At 34.8% G+C, this 21,200-nt stretch overlaps 3 protein-coding genes across 7 annotated transcripts; 1 reads left to right on the forward strand and 2 right to left on the reverse strand.

The window, feature by feature from the left end:
- The first annotated feature begins 458 nt into the window (after positions 1 to 458).
- Positions 459 to 2,716, forward strand: LOC120113498. The gene is made up of 6 exons (XM_039134639.1): positions 459 to 765; positions 851 to 953; positions 1,830 to 2,011; positions 2,258 to 2,339; positions 2,412 to 2,522; positions 2,616 to 2,716. Exons 3-6 carry the CDS (start codon positions 1,938 to 1,940, stop codon positions 2,694 to 2,696), a joined length of 348 nt encoding a protein of 115 aa, XP_038990570.1. The 5' UTR covers positions 459 to 765; positions 851 to 953; positions 1,830 to 1,937; the 3' UTR covers positions 2,697 to 2,716.
- An 8,738-nt stretch (positions 2,717 to 11,454) lies between these two features.
- Positions 11,455 to 12,832, reverse strand: LOC120113477 (protein DOUBLE-STRAND BREAK FORMATION-like). Its single transcript, XM_039134629.1, has 5 exons — positions 12,765 to 12,832; positions 12,471 to 12,678; positions 12,210 to 12,353; positions 11,919 to 12,060; positions 11,455 to 11,728 (listed from the first exon to the last, which is right to left on the reverse strand). The coding sequence occupies exons 1-5, from the start codon at positions 12,830 to 12,832 to the stop codon at positions 11,547 to 11,549; spliced, it is 744 nt and encodes a 247-aa protein (XP_038990560.1). The 3' UTR covers positions 11,455 to 11,546.
- A 4,485-nt stretch (positions 12,833 to 17,317) lies between these two features.
- Positions 17,318 to 20,617, reverse strand: LOC120113493 (transcription initiation factor TFIID subunit 15b-like). Of its 5 annotated transcripts, XR_005515309.1 has the most exons (8): positions 20,392 to 20,617; positions 20,167 to 20,299; positions 19,286 to 19,997; positions 18,870 to 19,020; positions 18,723 to 18,795; positions 18,003 to 18,217; positions 17,822 to 17,876; positions 17,320 to 17,545 (listed from the first exon to the last, which is right to left on the reverse strand). XR_005515309.1 is itself a non-coding variant. In XM_039134637.1 (6 exons), the coding sequence occupies exons 1-6, from the start codon at positions 20,555 to 20,557 to the stop codon at positions 18,103 to 18,105; spliced, it is 1,350 nt and encodes a 449-aa protein (XP_038990568.1). In that variant the 5' UTR covers positions 20,558 to 20,617; the 3' UTR covers positions 17,780 to 18,102. The 5 variants fall into 5 exon arrangements, 1 of the variants encoding a protein (XP_038990568.1); XR_005515308.1 differs by having other exon boundaries at positions 17,318 to 17,545; positions 17,822 to 18,217; XR_005515310.1 differs by lacking the exon at positions 17,320 to 17,545 and having other exon boundaries at positions 17,780 to 17,876; positions 20,167 to 20,257.
- Positions 20,618 to 21,200: the final 583 nt, after the last annotated feature.

The raw sequence follows: 21,200 nt of genomic DNA on the forward strand, positions 1-21,200 counted from the left end.
AGTTAAAAAATTAGAATATTTTAAATATTATACTAAAAATGATATTATATATGTATGAACGTGTCTTGTAATAATTCATGGAACATTATTTTTTTAATAAGTTCCCTTACCACATCTTTACATAAAATAATAATAGCATAAATCAGCGATAAACCTAGATGCAAGCAATTAATGAGATCCGACATGAAGCTGAAGTTTAAGAATAATTAAAATTAAAAGAGTTTGTAGGAGAAATCTAAGAGCCCATTTGGATCAAGGAATTTAACATTTTTAGTAGGTATATTTGTTTCCTGAAGAAGGATACCCATGTTTAGTTGGGGGTATGATTCTTAATTGAAGGTAATGTTATAATACTAATAGTATATTTTTAGTGTTTTATTCTTAGTAATATTATTCTCACATGTAAGTTAGGTTTTATTTTATTACCGTCGTAAGGGCTAAAATACCCCTCTTTTCTGCGCAATATCTTCTTCTCCCCGTGCTGCTAAACATTCATCGTTTCCCATCTCCCTTTTAGGTATTTGCTTGTGGTTGATATTTTCAACATTTAAAGAGATACGTTGAATGGCACAATTTAAGAGGAATCCATGCGGTTAATTTTGTAGTAGGTGTTAATGAATTGCTATGGTTTGATCTCGGTGTAAGGCTCGAGCGGCGTATATCTGAACTAAGAAATGAGTTGGCCGAGTGGGTTTTGGAGAAAGAGAAAGATGATCGTGAAAGTTGCTTCATTTTCCATGCTTTTAGCAACACTGGCTGGTTGATGTAAGTTTAATGAATTTGAGTTTTGTTTTCGTTTTCAAATTTTGATCGTTGAAAGTAAATTTGGGTGTTTTTTGTTTATGGGCAGATATGGTTCACTTCTTGATAGTTTTCTGGGAAGAGATGGATTGAGAGAGAAAATAAAAGGGGTGATTATTGATTCAGGAGCAACTGACCCTTTTAATCCTAAGGTTTTGTTTTTTGTATGTTGATTATTTGAGTTCTAATTATGATGCTTTGATGATAATTATAGTTTTTTCCTTGTGAATTTCAGTTTTGATCTTTATGTCAAATTATGAATTTCAGATAAGTAACATGCAATGGAGTTAATAAGATCCAAGCTTTGGGTTTTTGTGTTTATGAACTTGAGTTCTTTAGCTGATTTTACTGAAGATTTGGTCTTAAATGGCGTACAATGAAACTACTATGATTCAAGCTTATGCAAATTCAAATTGATGGACTGTGATTCATCTTGCCTTTATCCAAGAGAATGAGAATGAATCCAGATTCTAGTTGTGAACATTAGGAAATTTCTGCGTGTGGTAGCTCTATCAAATTAGCATCCATGTATTGTGCTTTGTTTACTCAATTGTAAAACTTAGATTTATGTACTACTAGCCGTATAAAAGACACTGGAATGCTTATGTCCGTCCTCGGGATATTTGAATAATAAGCTTTCAACATTTTTATATCTCTACTTATTCCAAGTTTGTTTAGAGCTCTATCATACTATTTTGCTTTTCGCTAGCTCTATCGGTATCATTGAATGGAAGCTTCATTGATGGTTTATCATCCAGAGGGAAGAAAATGGATCTCATCTTATCCTAGAACACTTGCAATATTTAAGCTTGATTGTCGTTTTCGTTTTCAAAAATCTGGGAAATCATACATAGCATCTCTAGCATTAAAACAAAAAACATAATTAAAATTCTTTGAGCTTGTTTGCTGGTGTATAAGATCGTAGGTTCATTGTTCCAGCTTTGAACTTTGTAATTTCATTTGGATGAACTATATAATTGTTCTGGAAACTGGAAATACTGATGAGTCGCGTATTCTTTTCATTACAGGTCTGAGCAGCCGGTTTAACTGCTGCTATACTGAAGAAACAGAGCTATATAGTAAATGGATTAGGAAGTGCAGTGACTGATTCGAAATTACAGAAAGAGGAACCTGGGATGATCGAAGTTGTGGTGCTATCTACCCTTGAAAAGTTCTTTGCTACCATTCTAAATATGCCCGATGTGAATCGGTAGGTTTTCCCTTAAGCCATGTATTGGTTGTCTTACATTGTTAAATGGCAAGAAATATGCTTTCATGCCAACATGCCATACAATGTAAACTCTACAACTATGATCATATCTTGTGGTTGTGACAAATAACAGATTGATACGAACCAGATATAAGAAAGTATATTTACTCATTTGCATAACTCGTGTTACTAGCCGAGTAAAGTTGCCACAGTTTCTAATATTCAATATGAATTTCTTGCTAGCAGGTTCGTGTTCAACATTTATAAAGCTGAAGTCAGGCCTGAGAATAAACAAACAATTTATCAAATTCCTCTTTTGGTCCCTAAGGTGATTACAGTACAAAATATTGATATTGTTTGATCGACTGTTATATCTCTGTTTGACCCTTGATCTTTTCAGGTGTCACAACAAAGAAATGGTAAAGAATGTGGGAACTTTGTTCTCTATTTCATAAAGTCATTTGTCGAAAGCGCCCCGGAGAACTTTAGCATTGAAGGCTACCCTTACTTTGTATATTCCTCGTTTAGTTTAAAAAGTGTATTTTTTTCGATTGTGGATTATAAGTATGATGATGAGGTACGAATTGCCTATTTTACTTTGCAGATGAAAAAGGATTGGTTCAGTGCTGAAGAAGTGGAACGCTTTTGTGAGAGGCTCGATTCTCCGGCATGTGATTTTCATTAACTTTAAAAATGACATTTTTTTATGAGCCTTTTTTTATGTGATCGATTAGCTTTAGATGTGAGTGTAGATCAGCATCTATGAACTCTTTGTATGAATCTCGTTTCATTTATGAAGCATATTTTTTCAAATGTGGATTATAAGTACTAATTGCCCATTTTACATTGCTGATGAAAAAGAACTGGTTCAATGCTGAAGCAGTGGAACGCTTTTGCGAGAGGCTTGATTCCTCGACAAGTGATTTACGTTAGTTTTATGTTTACAATATTGAGATTATATTTCTTGATGAACCTTTATTTATGTGATTGATTATAGCTTAAATGTGGATGTAGATCAACATATATTGATGAAAGAAATTAACGGTCTAGTATGTTCAAAGTTTGGTCTCTGTTGGTTTTTGTATGTTCGGAGAGAAATTACATGTCGGGAAATATGAATTATTGAGTTGCTTGCTTTTCGTAGTCAAGAGTTAAGTACAAATCAGATTAGGACTGAGTATTAATAATTTTATTAAATATTAGCAAAGATAATGATGAATGACGGTGAAATATAAAATTATAGACAATATGATTTTTAGTGTTATATTTTCTTACTTATTTGAATTATATTTTTGTAATATAAATTCATGAGATAAATAATAATGATAAAATATGCAGAATTAAGTATAAATATAAAAGATAAATAAATAAATTATTGTATATAGAAGATATAATAAATATTATATCTTAGATAACAAAATTAATTTACATCTTTTTATTATTATGAATATCTATGAAGAATTTTCACATTGTAAACATTTAGTTAAACGTTGATGTAAAATTTTAATATATTTTTATATAAATTATGTAAAATTTAACATTAATTAAAATTAAAATAATACATAATATATTTAAATACTCAAGTAATATATTATCAACAAATAGAATTTTTATATAAATAATTTTTATTTAAATATTTAGAATTTCACTTGTTAAAAAAATAAATATAGAACAAGGACAATTTGGTAAAATATACATTCCAGTAATTTTTTATTCCTTCAACCAAACACTGTAATCTTACATTCCTGCCAAACCAACCAAACACAATAATGTAACATTCCCAGTAATCTCATTCCCTGATAATCTTTTATTCCCACTGGTAATCTTTTATTCTCACTGGTAATCTTACATTCCGTAAACCAAAAACACCCTAAGACCTATCTACTACCGTTGCATTAACTGCATTCCACATGATTCCAATCGCTCTCCGATCTTGATTTCCAACTAAGCAAAAACAGTTTGCATTCCCTATTTGTCATGGAATATATATATATATATATATATGAACCTTGTCTTATAAACGAAGTCTACGTCTTCTCTTTTAATTTAATTTAATTTTATTTAGTCTTACTAGAAGTTAAAATAAATTTCTGGTAAATTTTATTGAAAATATTTATATAAAGAAATGGACGTTCCCTAATTGAAAAAAATCAAGTCACATTAAATAGATTAAGGCCAGTTTTGTAATGATTTCTAAAAGTATTTTTAGTTAAAAATTTATTTTAATCGTAAAATTAATATCGAGTAAAAAAATAAACAAATGTTATAATAAAAATAGTAGTTTCAAACTAACTACAAAAGTCAAAAGCTAGAATTTCTAGTTTTTCATTTTCAATTTTGAGTTAGAATCGAACTAGAATTTTACTCTTAATAATGTACAAGTTCCACTCAATTATATATTTACATCTATTTTAATAATTTAATACTATCATTCTTAAAAAGAATTTATTACTTTTAATAATTTATTTTAATTATTTAAAATAAATAAAATACTTGATTTATATATTAAAATATTGATAGTGGGTTATATAAAATATATTTTTACTATAATTTACATTTTTATTATAATTTAAATTGATATAATTCATATATAATAATAATTTTTTGAATTTATTATAGTTTAATTGATATGATTCATATATAGGTGTAAATATAATTCAAATGCTATATTTTTAATTTACAACATAATGCTTATAACAATCATTTTATATTTCATACTCACTTTTTAACAACAATTCTAAAATAATTAAATTTTAAATTGTACTATTATACAACACTTTTAAAAATTAGTTTCTACAAAAAAAAATCACTTTTAAGAGACTATTTAAATATGAAAATATGACTAACTTCTTTTATTTGATTTATTTACCTCACAAAAGCGTGTATTCACTTCCAAGTTTCAAACCCCTAGGGAAAATAGAGAAACCCCTATGGTCGTCTAGATGGCAATGAAAAACGGACATATTTTCACAATTTTAGAGGCAATCTTCAATATCCTAAAAACAGCGGAGATTAAAAGCAATTTTTGACAATGGGAACATCCCGAGCCCAAATTACCTGAAATTTTCAATTGCTTGAACAGCGTGAAGTTTGATTCCAGCGCAAAGCATATAATATAAAATATATAAAGCCTCTATCATCATGGATTAAATAAAACAACAATGAAAGAGAAAGCAGTAATTACACACATGATCAACACAACATATTAACACGCTTTCTAAGACGCTAATTAACCCATCCCTTAGTTTCTTTCGCCATTACTTTTCACAAAATATTACAGAATTCATCTGCGTTGCACAAATACGGGATGAATATGGAAACGTGATATGATAATTTCTAAAATTACATAATACATGTATGATAAGAGTACGATAAATATAAATAACGTTTAAAATTCATAATCATTATAAAGTTACGTATTAGATCGTATTCAGTTTTATGTTTGTATTAGCTTCGTTAAAATACACATATCTTTAATTTTCGATATTCAATTGAGGCGTTTCAAGATACATTAGAAACATAACTAAATTACGGTTTATACGTAACGAGACATATCAATCCAAAAATACCCGGATTCCATGTGAAATTCATCATAAGTTAGTTGATTTTCCAAGCTTCAAATCAACTCCAATTTCTTATTCAAAATCATATTTTTTATTATTCAAGTTAAATTTCAAAAATAACTATGAATACGCAGGTGGATATCAAACGTCGTCCCCAATATTTCTCCAAAAATATGTCTGATGTACTCAATTAATTTTAACCATATTCTTTCAAGTTTCAACATGTTGGTCAAACTTGTAGGTGCAATAAATGGTAATAGGAGAAATTAGTTGCCAAATTGGTTGCCAAGTCAAACTTGCAGGTGACGGTGCATCTTTTGTTGAAAATAAGGAAAGCCAATTAAATGAATTAGTTGGTATAAATAGAATGGGGGCTTCTGCATATATAAATAGCTCACCCCAACAGGTTCTTAAAAATCCAAGCAAGAAACACAAAGAAAAGCATAGAGAGAAAAGCTTTAGTGAGAAAGTTGAGAGCAATTTTCAAGGTGTAAATTGGGTTGTGAGTTGTGAGTGTTTTTTATAAACACCTGTAAATTTTCTCCCTTTAGTAAAAGATCTGCAGCAGTCTGGAGACGTAGGCATAATTGGTCGAACTCCATTATCAATTTCGTGTGTTATTATTCCGCTTTTATTTCACATTCTCACTAATCTGATAATAGGGAAATTACTCGTTTAATTTTCCAACAACTAACATCAGAGCTTTTGGTGGTGAATTTTTGTCAATTTTTCTGCGAGGTTACTATTCACGTGAATATTGAATTTCGTGAATAGTAATATTTGGTCAGCGATACTAGTTTGTCGACGGAGGTGTTCTAATACACGGGGTTCGCAGTAATTGTCAGAAACGATCTAAAGGAAGCCAGATTCGAGTGGGAGCGAGCGATGGCTGCAGACGAAGGGAATGTGAAAATTGAGAAGTTTGATTGTACGGACTTTGGCTTTTGGAAGATGCAGATTGGAGATTTTTTGTACCAGAAAAAATTATATCAAACTCTCTCATGAAAGCAGCCAGAGGGCATAGAAGATGAAGAGTAGACTCTTCTCGACAAACAAGCCCTCGGAGTTATCCGACTGACGTTATCCCGCAATGTTGCTTTCAACATAGCAAAGGAAAAGACTACGGCGGGTCTTATAGCGGCTCTCTCCAGTATGTATGAGAAGTCATCAGCCTCAAACAAAGTTCACTTGAAAATGCGATTATTCAATTTACGGATGGCAAAAGGGGCATCAATGGTTCAACACCTAAATGAACTCAACACAATCACAACCCAATTGAGTTCCGTGAAAATTGAATTCAATGATGAAGTTCGAGCTTTAATTCTCTTATCATCTCTACCAGACAATTGGAATACTACTGTTACAGCAGTCAGCAGCTCGTCAGAAAACAGTAAAGTGAACTTTGACGATGTTTGGGATCTGGTATTGAGTGAAGAAATTCAACGGAGAGAATCAGGTGAAGCATCAAGCTCCTTAGCCTTGCACACGGAGTCTAGAGGGAGAACTTTAGAAAGAAATCCAAATCGCGGTAGATCGAAATCTAGAAGGGGAAAATTAAGAACGGGAAAGAAATATTTTAACTGTTATAATTACGACAAGAATGGTTACTTTAAAAGAGATTGTCGAGCATCGAAGAAAGATATCGGCGCACAGGAATCTGCCAACGTGACAGAGGAAATAGGTGATGTCATGATTCTAAGCGTCAACAGTCCGATTGAATCATGGATCTTGGATTCAGGTGCATTTTTCCACGCCACCCCATGCCAATAAATCATTGAGAACTATGTCAGTAGTGATTTTGGGAAGGTTCATCTAGCTGATGATGAAACCTTGAAGATCATCGAAAAAGGAGACATTCGATTAAAGTTGCCAAACCAGACCACCTGGAAGCTGAAAGGAGTGAGACATATTTTTGGCCTCAAAAGAAATTTGATTTCTATAGGACAGCTTGATGGAGAAGGATATTGTACAACCTTTTCAGGCTGTGAATGGAAGATTACCAAATGAGCACTCATCATTGCTCGTAGTAAGAAGACTAGTACTCTCTATGTAACCTCAAATTTGGAGAATATCATTGCAATGGAAGATGTTGATGGAAAATCAAACCTATGGCACCAAAGGCTTGGCCATATAAGCGAGAAAGGGATGAAGACACTTTTGTCAAAAGGGAAGCTTTCGGGTCCAAAGAGTATAGATATCGGACTATGTGAGGATTGCATCTTTGGCAAACAAAAGAAAGTCAGTTTTGCAAAGATTGGCAATACACCCAATGCAAAAAAGTTAGAGTTGGTTCATACTGATGTATGGGGATCATCTCCAGTTCTATCTCTTGCATGCTCACTATATTATGTCACCTTCATCGATGATTCTACAAGAAAAGTGTGGTTTTATTTTCTGAAGAAGAAATCAGAAGTCTTTGATACCTTCAGAAAATAGAATACCATGGTGGAAAATGAGACTAGTTTGAAAGTCAAGAGGTTGAGGTCTGATAATGGATGAGAGTACAGAAATAGTATATTCAAAGAATTTTGCGCAAACAATGGGATCAAGATGGAGACAATAGTTCTCATGAAACCGCAGTAGAATAGCATAGCAGAGCACATGAAGAGAACTTTGAATGAACGTGCCAGAAGCATGAGGATACATGTCCGCTTGCCCAAATTGCTATGGGCTGAAACTATCAACACTGTAGCTTACCTGGTCAACCGTGGGCCCTCAGTTCCCTTGGATGGTGGAATACCAGAGGAAGTTTGGAGCAGAAAAGAAATAAATCTTTCACACTTAAGATGTTTGGTTGTATTTCTTATGTACACATAAATTCTGTTGAAAGAAGTAAACTTGATGCTAAGTCCAACAAATGTGTCTTTGTTGGTTATAGTGGTTATGAGTTTGGTTACCGATTTTGGGACTATGAAAATCAAAAGATCATCAGAAGAAGAGATGCCATTTTCAATGAGAATGTGATGTACAAAGATTGGTCAACCATAGAATCAAGTAGCTCCAATACCGAAGCTAAAACAAAGGAATTTGTTGAGTTTGAGGAGATTTCTGGAAATGATGTTCAAATCAGTCTTGAAGCAGTTCAAGAAGAACCAGGCACACCAGAACTGAGGCGCTCCTCTAGAATTCCTAAACCAACTCAGCGTTATTTTCCTTCTTTGCACTACTTGTTGCTGACTGACAATGGTGAACCAGAGTACTATGATGAAGCAATGTAGGTGGAGGATTCAGTCAAGTAGGAGTCTTCCATGAAAGATGAGATGGACTTGCTTATGTCAAATCAGACGTGGAAATTAGCTGAATTACCACCAGTCAAGAAAGCACTCCATAACAAGTGGGTTTACAGGATCAAATAATAGCACGATGGGAACAAACGCTACAAAACAAGATTGGTTGTCAAAGGTTTTCAGCAAAAAGAATGTATTGACTACAATGAAATTTTCTCTCCAGCCATGAAGCTGTCTACAATCAGACTGGTGTTAAAAATTGTAGATGTAAAGAATCTACATCTTGAGCAGTCAGATGTAAAGACATCTTTCCTTCATGGTGATTTGGAGGAAGAAATCTATATGAGGCAACCAGAAGGCTTAATAGAGGCAGACAAGAAAAACCTAGTATGCAGGTTGAAGAAGAGCTTGTATGGTTTAAAACAAGCTCCTAGACAGTGGTACAAGAAGTTCGATAGCTTTATGGGTAGCAGTGGTTTTACCATATGCCAAGCAGATCATTGTTGCTACAACAAGAAGTTCGACAACAACTTCATTATTTTATTGTTGTACGTTGATGACACACTCGTTGCAGGTTTAGACATGCAAGAGATTATAAACTTAAAGCAAAAATTATTGAAACAGTTTGCAAGGAAAGATCTGGGCTCTGCAAAGTAGATTCTTGAGATGAGGATTAAGAGAGACAGAAAGTCGGAGACTTTGATATTATCACAGGCTAAGTACATCAACAAAGTACTCTCCAAGTTCAACATGCAAGATGTTAAACGAGTAAGAACACCTTTAGGTGTTCATTTTAGACTCTCCAAAGAACAGTCACCAAAGACAAAGGAAGAACGTTCACACATGGTGAAGGTGTCGTATGCCTCAGCAATTGGAAGTCTGATGTATGTCATGGTTTGTACTAGACCAAATATTACTCAAGCAGTGAGAGCTAATAGTAGGTACATGAATAATCCGGACAAAGTACACTGGGAAGCAGTCAAATGGATCCTAAGATATATGTGGGGTACTACAAACAAAGCACTTGTTTCAAAGGTTGAGATACAATACTGACAGGCTATGTAGATGCTGACTTAGCCGGAAATGTTGACATCAGAATGAGCACAACAAGGTATGTCTATACTCTAAGAGGTACTGCAGTGAGTTGAGTTTCTCAACTACAGAAGATAATTGCTCTCTCCACAACTGAAGCAGAATATATCGTTGTTACGGAAGCCAACAAGGAGATGGTTTGACTCCAAAGTTTATTGGAAGAGTTAGGCAAAAAACAAGAAATAAATGTCTTGTATTGTGACAATCAAAGTGTTATCCATATAGCAAAGAATCCGTCTTTTCATTCCAGGATAAAGCACATACAATTACAATATCATTTTATCTGGTCTCTTATAGATGATGGGATTTTGAAACTTCAAAAGATTAATGAAGCTCAAAATCTGGCAGACATGTTAACAAAAAAAGTGACTACGGACAAACTGAAGTTGTGTTCAGCTTCAGTTAACATGCTAGAGTAACAAGACTAGAAATGTTACTGCATCGATCGAGGTGTGAAGACAGATTAAAATCAGTTTTCAAGTGGAAAATTGTTGGTCAAACTTGTAGGTGCAATAAATGGCAATAGGAGAAATTAGTTGCCAAATTGGTTGCCAAGTCAAACTTACAAGTGCAATAAATGGCAATAGGAGAAATTTGTTGTCAAATTGGTTGCCAAGTCAAACTTGCAGGTGACGGTGCATCTTTTATTGAAAATAATGAAAGCCAATTAAATGAATTAATTGGTAGAAATAGAATGGGGGGCTTCTGCATCTATAAATAGCTCACCCCAACAGATTCTTAAAAATCCAAGCAAGAAACACAAAGAAAAGTTTAGAGAAAAAAACTTTAGTGAGAAAATTAAAAGCAATTTTCTGAGTGTAAATTGGGTTGTGAGTGTTTTTTGTAAACACCTGTAAATTTTCTCCCTTTAGTAAAAGATCTGTAGCAGTCTAGAAACGTAAGCATAATTGGCCGAACTCCGTTATCAATTTTGTGCGTTATTATTCCGCTTTTATTTCGCATTCTCACTAATCTAGTTATAGGGAAATTACTCGTTTAATTTCCCAACACAACATATGATGTTCCCGACACATACCTGAATTGCGGTTGTCCCGTGCCTATATCGAGGATGTATTAAATACCTAAAACGGCGTTAGGTTACTGAAACCCAACAACAATACAACATAGTTCATAATAAAAAAAAAAACCACTAATGTAAAAAAATTCCTCAAACATTCTCACCTTGCTAGAAGCATCGACTATTGGGTATTTATGCCTACAACAGTTAAAATTTTCAAAGTCCATTTAAATAAGTGTCCTCAATCAACTAGACACAACATCAACGATAATGGAACGGGAAAGGATGAGTATTGTTAAGTACATCACTACTTCATTCATTGTTATCATATTTTACTTGTCGGATTATTAAAAATGTTAGTATTACCAAAATATTAGCATTTTTTTCAAACTTAACTTGAATAATTGTATAATTGCCTTTTTAACGTTCAGTATAAATTTTATAATTGCTAACCCATAACAAAGCTGACAAGGCTTAAAATTTTTCTATTTAATATCATAGAGCAGCTTATTTTTCATAGAACGTCTACCAAGTTAATCTAAGGGTAAAATTAACAGCATGCAGAGAGGACATTCAATGTTTACCCTTTGTGCTTGGTGGAGGGGAATTGGATGTAGCAGCCCTGAGTATGCAGTTTACACAGATTCACTACCGCAGAGCTTCACCATCTGGCGTACTTGCAATTTTCTGTCATTGCGCTTTTTGATACCCTTTCTGTACAGAGTGCTGGCAGCACAAGGTGCTGTCTTACGAATTGGAGGCTGTGCTTTGCATTTCTCACTCCTCTTCCTCAAGTATTCTGCTGCCTGCGCCTGAACTGTGAAATATAATTAAATCATTTTTCATGGCATTAAATCAGACGACACAAATTCAGGAATAAAGTGATTACATGCTTTTCGTTAGTATCTGTTTGGAAACATCAAATACCAAAAAAATGCATATAACGAATTAGGTTGATGATGTTTGAAGATTTAACATGAAATAGTAAAATATGTAGTGAGAGATACCAGAGCGGGAAGCTTCCGATGTTAGAGCACAATTCTTGATTTTGCTTATTCTTTCAGTAAGTAGCAAATTTTCATACAATTCATCTGTTTTGGCTCCTGCAATTTCATTCCTCTGGAGGCATGATAATGCATAATCACAGGCCTATAGAAGCACAACCAAATTAATCGCACAATTAATCATCAACTGGAAGAATAAATCCCAAGACTAGAATTATTGTTGTAATAAATTAACAAAGCGAGAGATTGAAGCTCAAATATGGAGAAGATGAAAACATGCATTTGTAAAAATACCTTTGCAGAAATAGCATAAAAGCAATTATCTAGTGATTGCTCCGCAAAATTAAGCCATTCCACAGGTGAAACTTGCAACCATTGTTGGATTTGAGACTTGTGTTCGCGAAGAACCAGAGCCTCGTACCTTAAAGCCAAACAACTCTGAATCAAAAGAATGAAAATTAAATTTAAGGGGGGAAAAGGAATTCAGTGGCAGGGAAAATAATGGATTAAACAGAAACAACAGAGCGATCGAATAAAATCAAGGATTTATGTAACCTCGATATCGCCGATGATAGCGAAGGCTTGAACAAAGAATTCGAGAGTGGAGAGCTTTTGATCCACAGATTTGGATGCAATATGGCGAATAGCGGAGAGAGATTCAGATCTGATGAACTGTTTTAAGGTGGACCGTAGTTGAGAAAGCGATTTAACGTCTTTGGAAGCGAGAACTGATTCGAGAATGCGAAGAGAATGGTCGTTGAATCTGCGAAGAACGAAAGGAAAATTATTAAACGCATCAGAGGGGTATCGTGCACCAAAAGGAAATTTTGTTTGGGAGATTGAGTGAACATTTTGTTGTTGATTTGGGAGCGGAAAAGAGCGATTTGCTGAGCAACGCCAGAGCCCGGGTGTGACATCGTGGCTTAGGGAATTGCAAGAGAGTTGGCGGGTAAAGGTTGGCTTGAACTCTAAACTTTATATAGATAAATTTGGGCCTCAAGCGCAAAATTAAGCACAGCCCGCAGCAACTTCTTACGTTACGTTACTCCGGTTACAAGCCTACAACTTGACCTATTCCGGCTCTTTAGATTTTTATTTACTTATATTAATTAGGACTGTATATGAGACGAAACAGATCGCGAGCTACTCGAGATCGATTTGATCAAGGCTCAATAAATAATCGGATTGAATGGACTTGACTCGAGTTCTTAACGAGCCGAAACGAGGTACTTGATATTCGACTCGAAAAGCTCGTGAGTAGCTCGAAAATGTAATATATTAAGATTTTATTTTTTTAAATAAATTATTAATAATAATAATATTTATGTACTGATTTTTAAAAAATATACAATAAGATTTTCATGTATTTAATGTTCAGGTTTAAGTTTGAGTTTGAGGCTTCAATCGAATTAAGTTTAAGATTTTTTTTCATTTTGAACCTTTTCGAGCTACTCACGAGTTTCAGTTTAGGATTTTGAGTTCGATTCGAGCTTGAAAATTTTAAACTCGTAAGTTTTCGAGTCGAACTCCATTTCAGAGTTTTCGAGTCAAGTCGAGCTCAGTAATACCAGAGCTCGACCCGGCTCGTTTACACCACTAATATTAACTTTGAATTCGGATCATCTCAAAATTTTAGTTTAGCATGAACTCCAATTTAGATATCATCTTTTGTATTAATGATTGAAACAATACAGGTCCAAACCATTTTAGATTGTTTTATGTTTGTACCATTATTAAGCTGAATGGATTCATCAAATCGAATTAAATAAAATTGAAATTAATCCAAGAACCAGTTTCCATTACCGGCGTATATTTAGGGATGGCAAACGGAAGGGTCGGGTGCGGATACCCCCTCCCCCATCCCCATACCCACCTAATATTTTTCAATCCACCACCCGCCCACCACCCATGATGGGTAAAAATTTTCAAATCCACACCCGCCCACGCGGGTACATTCTCAAATCCATCCCCACACCCACTACCCACTGGAGACGTACCCGGTTAGACCCGCCCGACAACAAACTTGAGTTATACATAACCAATAAACATAAAACAAACACATCTATTAAGAAACATAATAAAATAAACCAATGATTATCTGAGTTAAGTGTTAATATAGATCTTAAAGTATATAAAATATCATAATAAAAGACATAATTAAAATCTAGAAACATAAATGACAAACACATAATGTTTTTGTTCTTTGGCACAACATTCTAAAATTTCAAGCAATACTTGTGACATCTGATATTCCAGTATTACAATCATCATTCTCATAAAACACTATAATAAAACACCAATATTGCAAAATACTCAGTTGAAATTTGAATTTGAAAAGTCAGTTTCAATGGCGTTAAAAATGGAGTTTTGAGAAGCACAAGTGAAACACTTAATTCTATTCAGTGGCGTTAAAAATAGAGATTTGAGAAGCAACGATCTGACTCTGTTAGCAAAAAACGTGAGTGCTCAGTCACAAGATACTGATTTGTAGAACATTAAGAAATTAAGCTTAAAACAAACATTAAGATGAATATAACAAATAATTAAAAATCAGTACGAGCAAATAAAAATTAAACTCTTAAAACGAAATGCAGAGGAACTTAAAACGAAATGACTACGGAATTGACTCTTACAAAAATTAAATTTCAAGTAAAAAGGGAAGAAACATACCTGAATAAGCTGGAGAGTGAAGACAAGAGGTTTGAAAGAAAAAATTTATGCATAAACTTATCCCTAATATTTGGTTAAATTACAAGTTATATCTTATACAATATTAGAATTTATAAATTAATCTCTTAAAATTACACCTAAATTCATAATGGTCCAAAATTTAATGGATATTTAGTTGGGCGGGCGGATGCGGGGCGGGCGGATGCGGGGCGGGTAAGGTCTCAAACCCATTACCCGCCCACTACCCACGACGGGTACCACTTTCTAAATCCACACCCGCCCACTACCCACTAAAATTATACCCATCCCCACCCCAATTGGAGCAGGTGCAGTGCGGAATCCACGAAATTATGCCCGCTTGTCATCCCTACATATATTGCCTATTAAATATAGGGGAGGGGAAGATGAGAAAACATGTACATTCTTATTTAATATAGGGTAAACTATAGAGTTTGGTCACTTTTATTTTAATTTTAGAAATGTATAATTACTCGATTCAAAAAACACTTTCTTTTCATTTTAACTAAGATGTGATCACGGAGACGTTGATTGCTGTGAATTGGATGATGTGACATGTTAATAAAAATGTTTAATTTTATTTGAACCCTTAAACTTTAGATAAATTATTAATAATGGGTTATTTTGTAAACCCAAAATAATTCAGGGATAAAATATTAATTTACCCCTTTTTTCATATGTTTTCTTCCCCATATCTATCTTCTCCGCCGCGCCGCTTCCCCTGCTTCTTCTCTAAACCACTGTTTCAACAATTATTATTTGCTGGTTCCAAGTTAAGATTCTTTATCATTCATCTTAAAAGTAAATAGCTTTATCGGTATCTATAAAACTTTGAGCATAAGTTGCAATATCAACTCTGATATCTTCTGTATGAAAATAAAAAGATCCAAATTAGTACCACACTGATGTTTCTTCCCTCTTAGCTATGAAGCATCTTGGATGGAAATAAACTTAATAGTAATAGAGAAAGACTGGAAATAATATGTTCTTTTCGAGAAATTGTTTCGTCCTATATTACTTGGCCTAGAGGGGTAGTGTCAAATATAGATATGTGAATGACAGTAGTATACCTGAATTAAATGTTAGGTATAGTTTTCTTCCCCATATCTATCTTCTCCGCCGCGCCGCTTCCCCTGCTTCTTCTCTAAACCACTGTTTCAACAATTATTATTTGCTGGTTCCAAGTTAAGATTCTTTATCATTCATCTTAAAAGTAAATAGCTTTATCGGTATCTATAAAACTTTGAGCATAAGTTGCAAATATCAACCTCTCTGATATCTTCTGTATGAAAATAAAAGATCCAAATTAGTACCACACTGATGTTTCTTCCCTCTTAGCTATGAAGCATCTTGGATGGAAATAAACTTAATAGTAATAGAGAAAGACTGGAAATAATATGTTCTTTTCGAGAAATTGTTTCGTCCTATATTACTTGGCCTAGAGGGGTAGTGTCAAATATAGATATGTGAATGACAGTAGTATACCTGAATTAAATGTTAGGTATAGATACTTGAAGAAAAAGGAAGACTTGGGTGTAATACAAGTTATGTTACTAGTTAATTGGCCCTTTTCTCATTATCATCATTTTTTTATTGTATTGTGATATGATCATCATTAGAACTGAATCATATGTTACTGTAGGCTTTTGATTCTGGCAAGTGGAATGGAAGGCGTTGAAGGATTTCGCCAAAGATGGAGCTTGCATGATCGACTTACGGATACCAAGTAATGTTTCTGATTTATAAAGAATCTTTTTTGTCAGATACCGTATGTCTGTTAACATCATCCCATAAATCAAATACTCATTCTTCTTTTTTTCTCGTCTTTTTTGTATTCTTTGATCTTCTAAACAATAAAGGATTCCATGTTGTAAATAGAACCCTGCACTTTTTTTGCAGTTTTTCTTTCACGTTTCCTCCTGTGTATTTTACATTTAGTTTGTGCGAGAAAAAAATTGGAATCGTTAAAGCTGGGAGTGAAAGAAAAAAAGAGGATGAACCAAGTAAAATTCCTACCAGAAAAAGATGGTTCCTTTGGTAAATATTAATGGCTTCCTTGTAAACAAGATCTCACCGACGTACGGAGATGAAACAATGGTTTAGAGATAAAACAGGGGAAACGCATAATGGTTTAGAGATAATAGGTTTAGGAGAGAAAACATATGAAAAAAAAAGAGTAAATTAATATTTTATCCCTGAACGAATTTAGAATTTTTAAAAAATCCATAATTAGTAATTTATTTAAAGTTAAGGATTCAAATAAAATTTAATTTTTTTTATTGAAATGCCACATCAACCAATTCAAAGCAGCTAACATCTCAATGACCACATCTTAATTTAAACAAAACAAAAATAACCTTATATTATGTTATGTTTTTTATATGTTTATAAAACTGAAACAAAAGTTGTCCGTTTATAAAACTTAAACTAAAACAAAAGTAACTGTGGTTTACCTTTAATATATGACTTCCACAAAATTTCAAGGATTACCTTTAATATATGGTTTCCACAAAATTTCAAGGAATCACACTTGGCTTAGACATCGACATATTTATATATTTGCCCAATCGGACTATTAATTATTAAATCAACGCATTTGCAGTACCTTAACCTCTATTATTTAAAAAGCAGCAACTAAATTTATAACATTCAATGGAGCAAAATTGAGGAAATACTAAAAGAAACATCTTGACAAAAAGCGCCGTACAACAAAGAATCTTAGCTTTCATTCATCACAAAATCGATCAAATAGAATAACATGCAGCATCAAGGTGCTGGAATCCATAGTTCCACGTAACAACAAACCAGATCATAAAGTATGGCAGAACACAACCCTCCAGCCGTTGTTCTGCATTCCATACTCCCAAGAATATGATTGCTGCCTGCCACCATGACACTCATCGTGCCCAACCATCTTTTGATTTGCTAACACTAAAGCAGGCCTTAAAGTTATAACATTAGTTAGGACATATTGTCCAACAGATTAGTCAGATTAAGATCATCACTAAACAACGCCTAGTTTCCAGCATGGGATGCTAAACCCCCATCATCTTTAATCAAAGCACATCTTCAACAAAAAGTTCCCATGAATATAAAACACAAGTTTGTTCGACCATGTTGAATGATGAGCAGACAATGAATAAAATCAAATCAAGCATTAGGGGTTAACAGTAACCAAACAAAAGGGTAAATGTGTTATTTATAAGAGCAGCACTCACCTGAAATTATCAACCTACTTTAGCAGCAAGCAATTTGGAGTTAATCCACTTGCCTCTATAAAAAGATTCACAAATTTGATTCAATCCAACGACAAGGAACTGAGGAAGAAAAAAACCTAGCTAACAGCAGACAGGAGAAAGGAGAGGAAAGGGGTATTGCCCAGACAAGTGAACAACCTACCTCTTAGTCTCCTGTTCAAGAACAATCCCATCAATGCAACACAACTAGAACCCTTAGAGCACAATTCTTAGTACATAAAATACTTGAAGCTTGAAGTCCCTCAATACGGGCGCGAACGATTTCCACCATGGTTGTGCCTATCTGGCCCAGAACCCCCATCGCTGTAACTATCCCTGCGCCGGTTTCCACCACCTCTGTAGCCACCTCTACCACCTCTGTCAAAAAAAGGGTCGATAATATATCTTAAACATAAACAAAAATTATTCAGCCCAAGATCTAGTTTACTTGGTAAAGGGAGAAATAGTTTTAGGCAATCTTTTCTGCTGTTTACTTTCAAAGTGACAGACATAAGGGGCAACCTAACATTAACGTAAGTCAACTATGCAAAAAATTTCAAGACAAGACTAGTAAAATCATAGGTCCTTGATGATAACAAGTGGTGGTCATTTGAGAATTTAGTTTCAAAAGGAAATGAAAGCAAGTGAAACCTTAAAAGCAGAAATCCAACATGGCAACATATAATACGGACTGAGAGGAAAAATGCTATAAATGCGCATCATATACTCATAAATTAAATGTTAAAACAGAGCATTTAAATGCAATATAGATGAACTCAATCCAAAGAAAAGCCCAATGGGACATCTGAAAGATTTCCTGTCAGGAAAAAGCATCCAAATAAAACAGTTTTGTGTCGGTTAATTGAAGGGTTTAAAATGATACCCATGATCAAATATTTTGGGTGCAGTCTTCTCTGCCATAGCCACGTTGATTGTATAGCCTCTCATGGAGTGATCTGAGAGAATTCAACAGGGGTAAGGTGAAATATTTAAGGCAACAAACAAAGTGAAGAAGTTTGCAGGTATGTACTATTAAAGAAACTGCCAGCAGAGTGAGCAGCCTGGGGATCTTCATAAGACAAAACTGCATCGCCTTTCTGGTTTCCTTCCTCATCTGTGTATATTTTTATATTCCAGGGCCATTGATCTTTATAACCACGCTTCTGCTTAATTCTCCCAACCTAAACAAGATGTAAATTGTTAAAAAAACTAGTGAGGATGCCAAAATTTCATGCAAAATAAAAACAGAACTCGTCAATGCAGCTTCATATGTAAAAACACCCAAGTCTACCAAAACATGGAACTAGAGAACAAAATAAGGTTTAAAGGACGATTCTCATAAATCACATATACCAGCTCTGAAAAAACAGAGACACTAGTATGAAGTAGACGACATATTTCCAGTTAGACAGCACATGAATTTAAAGTATAAGATTTGGCAATTACTTGTCCAATGCCGCCAAAAAGGTCTCTTAATTCTTCAATAGTAACATCAGGTGGCAAATTTGATATGTATATTCTTGAGTTGTCACAAGAATCACCACAGTTTCCGTCACACTGCTTGATCTTAACCGATGCATCAACAGTAGAATCACCATAACCACCTCCTTGATTTCGAGGACCAACAGAACCATATCCACCAGGAGCTCCACCTCGACCACCAGTCCTCACATCCCTCAAACCCTCACCACCATAACCACCTTCAGGGCCACCATAAGATGGAGGGTATGATGTGGATCCACCAGTATAGCTTGTAGGTGGAGGAACAGCTTCCATTCCATAATTTCCATTTCCACCATATGCATTAGGAGCAGGTGGATAATTTCCACCATAAGAACTGGACGCTGGAGGAGGAACTTGACCGTAGCCACCATCTTCCACTCCTTGACTACCTCCATAAGAGCCACCTCTACTACCACCACTTCTGTTATCATGATTTCCACTTCTGCCTCCATCATAGTTGTTATTCCTCCCACTATCAAAACCACCTCTACCCCCATCTCCTCTACCTCCGCGATTACCATCATAGCCACCACCACTACTTCCTCTGCTAGAACCACCACTAGTACTACCGTTACCACGTTCACCAGCACCCACAGGAGAGGGTGCACCGCATTTGTTACATTCAACTCTTCTTGCAAAGTTCAAGTTCCTACAGCTACATAGACATATGCCAGTTTAAATTACACAAATCTATACAAGTAACATTAATATCAAAATATCAGCAAGCAATGCTTGAATGTTTGACTAATTAACAATACAAAACCCAGAACGGATGGGAAAACCTCCCCCAAAAGTAAATCAAACACAGTGAAAAGAACATTCACCTGGAGTTAGGGCAAAGCCAATCACCATCTCGGCCTCCGCCACCACGGCCACCACCTCTTCCACCGCGCTCTCCTTGATAGCCTCCCCCGCCTCCAGCAACATCAAGATCCCATTCATTAAAAGAACAAAAGCCTAAAATCGAATCGATCTCGACAAAACCAACATGAAAAATGCGAGGAAAAAACAGTCAATAATGCTAACCTACAGAACACAAAAAAAATTACCTCGATTTTGAGAACCACCACCGTATCCTCCTCTGGCGCCTCCACGGCCCCCGTGACCTCCATCTCGACCGCGTCCACCGTAACCGCCTCCACTATAGCCTCCAGAGCCGCCATATCCACCACCACGAGAAGGCGGGGCAGCTTCGTATCCGTCTTGACCGTACATCCTTCAACAGTGTAACTAGGACCCTTTGTTTTCCTTTTTTTTCTCTCGTTTCAGAACGGGGAAAAGGAGATATTTAGGGTGAAATAAAATCAAGGGTAAAGTATATAAATTGTTCCCAAACTTTAGAATGTTTGCATTTTGGTCATCCAACTTTTGACAATTGCAATAGCATCATCAAACTTTTAGTTTGTTTTCAATAAAGTCCTTATCATTACTCCCAGTTAGATTTTGTTGATATGGCAATTAACTACCACTAAACCCATTCTTCTTCTTTTTCTTCTTCTTTTGTTATTGTTTACCCCCCCTCCGATCAGTGGTGACTCACACCGCCATCGCCACCGACATCACCTCCTGACCACACTCGACCTTCAATTCATACTCATCATCCACCATTCACCCCAAATCATGAGAAGACCCCAATGTTTCTTTTATATTTTTAACAAACGGTGAACGGAGGAGGGATGACCGACTGGATTGTAGTCAAAACGGTGAAGAGGATATGAGAAGACAATTTCCTCATCTCTTTGTACAGAGAAAATTCGAGGATGAATTTTCTTAAGGGGGAGAATTGTAATACCCCAAATATCGGATCAGTGACTAAAGTGTAAGGATTTAATATTTAGTGGTTTAATTTTTATAAATT

Source organism: Hibiscus syriacus, unplaced genomic scaffold (assembly GCF_006381635.1).
Source record: "Hibiscus syriacus cultivar Baekdansim isolate YM2019G1 unplaced genomic scaffold, ASM638163v2 tig00110209_pilon, whole genome shotgun sequence".
In the NCBI taxonomy this organism is placed as follows: Eukaryota; Viridiplantae; Streptophyta; class Magnoliopsida; order Malvales; family Malvaceae; genus Hibiscus; species Hibiscus syriacus.

Excerpts from the sequence above, each read along its gene's own strand:
- LOC120113498 (XM_039134639.1), top strand. The coding sequence starts at position 1,938 with ATGATCGAAGTTGTGGTGCTATCTACCCTTGAAAAGTTCTTTGCTACC. Across the intron at positions 2,340-2,411 it reads TTCCTCTTTTGGTCCCTAAG|GTGTCACAACAAAGAAATGG; the intron begins GTGATTACAGTA and ends TGATCTTTTCAG. Across the intron at positions 2,523-2,615 it reads TTGAAGGCTACCCTTACTTT|ATGAAAAAGGATTGGTTCAG; the intron begins GTATATTCCTCG and ends TTTACTTTGCAG.
- LOC120113477 (XM_039134629.1), bottom strand. The coding sequence starts at position 12,832 with ATGTCACACCCGGGCTCTGGCGTTGCTCAGCAAATCGCTCTTTTCCGC. Across the intron at positions 12,061-12,209 it reads TTTATGCTATTTCTGCAAAG|GCCTGTGATTATGCATTATC; the intron begins GTATTTTTACAA and ends GTGCTTCTATAG. Across the intron at positions 11,729-11,918 it reads ATCGGAAGCTTCCCGCTCTG|TTCAGGCGCAGGCAGCAGAA; the intron begins GTATCTCTCACT and ends TATATTTCACAG.
- LOC120113493 (XM_039134637.1), bottom strand. The coding sequence starts at position 20,557 with ATGTACGGTCAAGACGGATACGAAGCTGCCCCGCCTTCTCGTGGTGGT. Across the intron at positions 19,021-19,285 it reads TTTTTGGCGGCATTGGACAA|GTTGGGAGAATTAAGCAGAA; the intron begins GTAATTGCCAAA and ends CATCTTGTTTAG. Across the intron at positions 18,218-18,722 it reads CCCAAAATATTTGATCATGG|AGGTGGTAGAGGTGGCTACA; the intron begins GTATCATTTTAA and ends TTTTTTTGACAG.